This window comes from Microcaecilia unicolor, chromosome 3 (assembly GCF_901765095.1).
Source record: "Microcaecilia unicolor chromosome 3, aMicUni1.1, whole genome shotgun sequence".
Lineage (NCBI taxonomy): Eukaryota > Metazoa > Chordata > Amphibia > Gymnophiona > Siphonopidae > Microcaecilia > Microcaecilia unicolor.
In genome coordinates, this window is record NC_044033.1 from 222,662,669 (window position 1) to 222,669,925 (window position 7,257).

The 7,257-nt window shown below is 40.4% G+C and overlaps 1 protein-coding gene across 1 annotated transcript in view; it reads left to right on the plus strand.

Moving 5' to 3' along the window:
• LOC115464395 (vomeronasal type-2 receptor 26-like) overlaps positions 1-5,496 on the plus strand; it is a 7,583-nt gene extending 2,087 nt beyond the window's left edge. The window contains exons 2-3 of the mRNA XM_030194778.1: positions 38-135; positions 4,598-5,496. Coding sequence (XP_030050638.1) covers positions 38-135; positions 4,598-5,496 — 997 coding nt within the window. The remainder of the gene's footprint in view (positions 1-37; positions 136-4,597) is intronic.
• Positions 5,497-7,257: the final 1,761 nt, after the last annotated feature.

Genomic DNA, 7,257 nt, shown 5'->3' on the forward strand with positions numbered 1-7,257 from the left:
ATATTCAGACACCCTCCACAAGCCAAATGCAGTGAAGTTGCCCTCCTGGCTTCATGAAATTAACCAGGAAAGGAAAGCCCATCTGCTGCTTTGACTGTATTCCATGTCCACAGGGAGAAATCTCAAACCAAAGTGGTGAGTGATATCATGTGGTATGTCAGTGACTGTGGGTTATTTGCTATGGTGCTCATTTCCAAAAGAATGGCAGCCTTGAATATGATTTTTGCTCTTTGGATTTAGCTGTCATCTTTCTCAGTAGTAGCTGTAGGTGAGCTACATTCATGTACACTATGTATTTTCCTGTCCCCTGGCAGCTCTGAGTGGCAGCACTAATTGTTTTGTTAGCTTTCCCACTCATGGCAGGCTCAATGCAGCTTACATGGGGCAATGGAGGGTTAAGTGACTTGCCCAGAGGAGCTGCCTGTGCCTGAAGTGGGAATCAAACTCACTTCCTCAGAACCAAGGTCAACCACCCTAACCACGAGGCCACTCCTCCACTCAAGCAGCCCTGTCAAAATAATAGATATTTTTTAGTACCTTTATTATCTGGTGATTTATCATCTTCCCTTCCCTGCCCTCCTCTCCTCTCCATTCTATGGGTACCATGTCCTCCCTTCCCATGAACTAAGTCCAGAATTAATGTGTCAGTAATTAGAGCTTTTAATATATATATAACGGCTGTACATCAATTAAAAGTTTCAAATGTAAAATTGAGTGCAAATAACATTTTTATTTGCACAATTTATTGCATGATATGAATGGGCACCATCTCCCTTCCTCCCCTCTCCCTCCCTGGACACCATCTCATCCTTTCCCTTCCCTTCCCCTCCACTCCATAGGCATCATCTCCTTCCCCTCCCCTCCATGGGCACCATATCATCCCTTCCCTTACCCTCCCCTCACCTCAATGGGTACCATCTGCTCCCTTCCCTCCATTCATGATCACCATTGTTTCCCTTCCCTTTGCTTCCCTCCCCTATTCCAGCATCCTTCCCTGCCCCCCACATCTCTCTCTTTCCTCTTTCCCCCCCCCCCCCCCTCTCCGGTTCATCTTTATTCTGCATCCTCTTTCTCCCATGCCACCTGCTGTGGTCCGCATCTTTCTGTCTGTCTTTTCTTTGTTCTGCTTCCTCTTTCTTCCATGCCTCCTCCCTACCCTGTCTGAATCTTTCTCTGTGTTCCTTTCATTTTCTGCTTCCTCTTTCTCCTATGTCCCCCGCCCCCACTGTGGTCTGCATATTTCTCTCTGTCTTTTATCTGCTTCCTCTTTCTTCTATGCCCCCCCCTCGCTGTGGTTGCATTCTGTCTTTGGCACCTCTTATTACCTCTCCCAGCACGGCACTCCAGCTGTCCCCCTGTCTTCTGTGGCTCCTTCTCAACGTTGCAGGCTGCACTGAAAACAGTGCTGCTTCTCACCCGGCCCAAAGCATCTCTTTGCAACAGGAAGAACTGGGGGGGGAACTTCCTATTACAGAGAGACACTGCGGACAGGGTGAGAAGCAGCACTATTTTCACTGCAGCGGTGAGGAAATGGTGGACCTTTAAGTACAGTAGGTTTTCTCTGTTCCTGGAAGGTTCACTATACAATATGAAAAGGCTTATGTGGGAATTGTACCTGGATCCCTTTATGTGAAGTTCACTGCACTGACCTCCCTGCACTGCTGGGATGTCTGTGGTCAGTTCAGTGGGAATGCTGCCAGACAGACCTCCCTATGGCTTGTTTTTCTATGTTTTTTTCCTCGGACCTTTTTTTTTTTTTTTTCAAAAATGGTATTTACGATGGATATATTGAGACTGAGAACATCAAAGCCATAATCAAACCAGAAATTTAGATGCTGTTCTCATTTATTATGCCTGTGTGTTAGACATTAGATTGAAATATTTCAGAAAAACGTCTGGATTTATCAAAGATCTGTTTTTTTTAAATCCCATTATAAACCATGAAATTCTTCTGCTATGTTACCCTCTTATCAACCATCCATCCCTCCTTGTCTCTCCCGATGGGAATGAAAATGAGTGTCTGCATCAGAGGATTAATAGCAGCCAAATGCTAACAAATCTGAAACCCTGTCAACAATAGCAAGAGGCAGTCACTGTATTTTGAGTTGTATATTGTTTAGTCAAAGAAGCTTCTAATGCCAGAGAACTCAAACAGTAATATTGAACGGTGCAGTTTATTATTAGCATTTGTATAGCGCTACCAGACACACGCAGCGCTGAACACCTGATACAAAGAGACAGTCCCTGCTCAAAAGAGCTTACACTCTAAATAATACAGACAGATAAGGCAGTTACGGATGAGGGAAGTAATGGGTGAGTTTAAAATCATTAGCAATGCTCATTTTTATTTATTTTTAATTTATGTATTTATAATCATATTACTTTATACTTTACAAATTTTACCACTCCAGTTATAATTAAGTGTACTTCTACCCTTATCCTACTCTGTATTGCTCACTAGAAGCTGTAGTCCTATCCCCGGAGACTTATCAGCCTCCTTGAGATTACTTTTCTCTATAAGCTACTATATATTCATCCCAGAGTTGTATTCTCTTTTCCGGAACCTTATCAGCTTCCTTGCACCTACTGTTACTCTATTTTCCACTCTGTATATATTCCCGGAGTTGGTACTCTCCTCTCTGGAACCTGTAAGCCACATTGAGCCTACCGCTATGCGGGAAAATGTGGGATTCAAATGTAATAAATTAAATAAAATTAAATAAAATAAATAAAACTAGATATACCTCTGTTCCATGGAAAGGTCAATGCAGTTTACAGCCAAAAATATAATCAGTCATCAATTTAAATCACTCCACTATGAACATCCCTTCACATTTAGCCCAAATATACTTAATAAGCCCCAAAACTCCTAGAAATTACGAAAAAAGGCCTTATCCGCCAAAAACCTCAGTAACTTAACTACTACTACTACTACTATTTAGCATTTCTATAGCGCTACAAGGCTCAGATAAATGCATGACAGGATCAAAATGTCTTCTGGCAAATCGAATGATTTTGTTCCTGGAAAAGCTCCAGGGGAATGTTTTTTGATTGCACAGCAACCACACAATTGAAGGCCCTTTATACTCCAGCTGAATCACCGTGAAGAATGGTTCAGCGAGATGATTCTGCTGTGAGGACTGCAGATAGCATCCTATTGACCACTATCATTCAGGTGGTCTTTTACTAAGCTGCAGTAGCGTTTTTATCGCACGCTAGATGCTAGAGATGCCCACAGGAATATATGTGTGTCTCTAGCATTTAGCGCATGTTAATCATTAGCGTGTGCTAAAAACACTGCCTCAGTTCAGTAAAAGACCCTCCTCAAACACTTCCAGCCAAACACTGAAAGTTTAAACTGTTTCCTGCATTTTTTTTCTAAAGCCAATTCAAATCCTCAGCCTTCTTGCCCACCAACAGTTTTTGGTTGAATTCTGCAACAGCCGCAACTGACATAGGAATTCTCAATGGTAATCCTTAGTACAAAGAATTACAGTAATCCAGCCTGGCAGTAATTGTCACTTGGAAACTGTAGCTAAATTTTTCTAAATAGAAAAGGTCAGGGGTGCTAAATCAATCCTAGGCTTCCATAAGTTGTCTGAACTACAGAGAAGATCGGGGTTGTACCGCCAAATCATGCTGTACTTCTTTGGAATTTACGCGTGCTTCTTTCTAGGTGTATTCTATAAAAAGGCATGCATAAATTCTAATAGGTGCAGCCAACATGGGGGGTGTGGTCAAAGAAGGAGCTTTGGGTGTGTCTGTTCCATCAATTAAATCTACGTGTGTTGTTATATTATTCAGGCCTATGCATGTAGATTTAAGCGCAGGCATTTACACCAGCTTTGCACTAGCGTAAAAGCCACACATAAATCTATACACATCCACCCAGCCTAAGCATATTCTACAAACCGCATCTGAATTTAAGACGTGCCTAGATATAATGTGTCACATATAGAATTGGGTCCAGTGCTTAGTTAGGTGCCATTTAGAGAATAGCGCTTTGTGGAAAGATACGCAACTACATTTAGGTGTGACCATTTACACCAATAAAAACTTGCTATAAATCCCTGTGCCTTAATTAGGTATGGACCCCCTTTAATGGAAGACCCCTGATCCTCCCATGACCCTCCTATAGCCGTGCCCCCCTTTTGGACCCACTAACCAGCCAGTGCCACTGAATATCAGCAGATAGCCCTGCACAAATGAATTAACCATCCAGAAGCCTTTTACGGCTGGTTAAATCATTTTGGATATCAATCTTACAGTGTTAATGTTGCTCACTTTCTAGAAAATAGATGAAAAACAAAAGAAAAATGGAGTAAGATATAGAGGAAACAATAGCAGCTATGTATTTTTTATTTAGTGAGATGAATTGAAATTATTCTTAGCAAAGTGTCTGTCTACTGTACATACAGATTCCGATTTGTAACTGGTTGATGTACATCAAAACTGCTTCACCATTCTAAACATCGGGATATTATAGAACAATATTATCTGCTGTAGCCTGAAGTATAGAGAATTAATTTAATGTTCATGCACTATCCCAAAACCAATGATGTTTATGAGATATTGAGACAATATTCATCTTCCTCAGATATGGACAACTGTATGAAATGTCGAGAAGACCGTTGGTCCAATCACAAGAGAGATACCTGTATCCCTAAATTGATAATTTTCCTGTCCGATGAAGAAGCTCTGGGGATGGCTTTGACTACCAGCAGCATTTTCTTCTCTCTTATCAGTGCAATCATTCTGGGAATCCTCATTCATTACAGAGACACACCTATTGTGAGAGCCAATAACCGAGACATCAGCTATATCCTCCTCATCTCCCTTATGATCTGCTTTCTATGCTCTTTGATTTTCATTGGCCGTCCTGAACCCGTGACCTGCATTCTCCGTCAGACTACCTTTGGGATGATTTTCTCTATCTCACTGTCTTCCATACTGGCAAAAACCATCACTGTGGTTATGGCCTTTCATGCAACCAAGCCTGGAAGCAAGCTCCGGAAATGGATGGGTTCCAGGATCTCATATACTATAATACTTTCCTGCTCTCTTTTTCAATTTACTCTCTGTCTCATCTGGTTGTTTAGTGCTCCCCCATTCCCATATCATAACATGCAATCAGAAACTGGGGCAATAGTAATTGAATGTAATGAAGGATCAATGATTGCATTTTACTGTGTTCTGGGTTTCCTGGGATTTCTGGCTGGTATCAGCTTCATCACTGCGTTCTTATCAAGAAATCTACCCGACAGTTTCAATGAGGCCAAGTACATTACTTTTAGCATGTTGGTGTTCTGCAGTGTTTGGTTGACTTTTATCCCAACATATTTGAGCACAAGAGGAAAATATATGGTAGCAGTGGAGATATTTGCCATACAAGCTTCCAGTGCTGGACTGCTGGGATGTATCTTTATGCCCAAATGTTGCATTATCCTATTGAGGCCCGATATGAGTAGCAGGAAATATCTTACAAAAAACAACTGAAATGAATGTTTTTTTGAAATTGTATAGAAGATAAAAGCTGTGTTCATTCAAATTTGTGGAACTGTCTTTGATTTAGATCTTTAATTCATATGATAATTAAATCTTATGTTTTTCTATCCCTTAGTCTTGCATTCACTCCTAGAACCCTACTACTCAAAGGGTCCGATATTCAAAGCAATTTAAATGGGTTGGAGAATCTCCTGCCCTCTTAAATCCCCTTGGACCACATATTACCCGATATTCAGTGGCACTAAACCAGAAAGTACCGCTGATGATTTCCTCGGACTGTCATTAAAACAATTCACAGGTCAAGGACAGTATGGGAGGAAGAATTAGAGGGCAGCCCAGTGTTATGTGGGTGCCTTTAATATTCAATGCTATCCCCCTCATTACTCAGTGGCCTAATTTAGGCCAGCTCAAAAGCTGTCATATATTAGGCCACTAAGAGATGAAGGTGCCAGCACTGAATATTGGCCAGCACCCAATTCAATTTTTTAATGTGCTTTTATTGCCATGATCCCCCTCCCACCCTCCCCCTCCCTCTAGTCCAAGCCATGTAGAAACCAAGTGTTCCCCTCCGAGCAGCCACGATGGATCATGGCAGTGGGAGCAGACCTTTATATGTTTAACTTATACAATGACATGTATATTGTCTGTATTTAGTTATAGATCATTAAATAAAGTTGTAAAGAGCTCTTTTTGTTGACAAAATTATGAGCAATACAAAGAAATTTTGAGTTATTCTGTTTTTGACTTGTAGTAGAATCTTTGTTTCTTTCCAAGTTAGATTATTGCAACATTGTATATATAGGATGTACAGTATGGTTTTGAAAAAACTTCAGACAGTTCAAAATTTAGCGATTAGATTAATTTTTTTCACTATGTTGTGATGAACCAATATCTCCATATTTTCTTAAACATCATTCATTATCTGTGGTAGTGAGGTCTTATTTTAAATTGTACTCTACGGTCTTTCAGTCCTTTTATGAGGTACTGCATCCCATTTATTGGGTTCTTCTCCCTTTTAAATAGACAACTAGTATGAGGTCAAGTTGGCTTAAAATTTCCTTCAGTTGGTTCAGTTAAGTCTATTACATAGTAGATGACGGCAGAAAAAGGCCTGCATGGTCCATCCAGTCTTCCCTACAAAATAAACTCATATGTGCTACTTTTTCTGTATACCCTACCTTGATTTGTACCTGTCCTCTTCAGGGCACAGACCCAATAATGTCCATTGTTCTGTACCTACCAATCGACAGACATTTCTCGATGGTCTAATTAGTTTCAAATCATGAACTGAGCATTCATTTCTGTGAGGGGTATATATTGCCATAAAATCTTTCAGTTAGCTCTGACTTAAAACATGAAGAATTTTAAAAATAAAAATTAAAACTTTAATTTCAGTTTTGGCTAGTTATGGCAACTAGTGAAGTTGAATCAGACAAGGCATCCCACGGTCATACTTTGTTCCCACCCACCCACCCTAAAATCAATTTGGTCACTGCGTTCTGAACTGCCTGCAACCTTTCTAGTTGCTTTTGAGGAAGATCAATAACAATTACAATTGAAGTAATCTAGTATAGCAAGAATTAGTGAATTATTGTTGAAAATGATTCACTTCTAAGTATCGTTTCAGCCTTCGCCACATCTTCAATTTAAAAAACCATTTCTGCTCTGTACTACTGAAGTGAGACCCCATAGTTAACCCAGAATGAAGAGACATTCCTAGAACTTTTATTTCTGATTTAAAATACCTCAGAA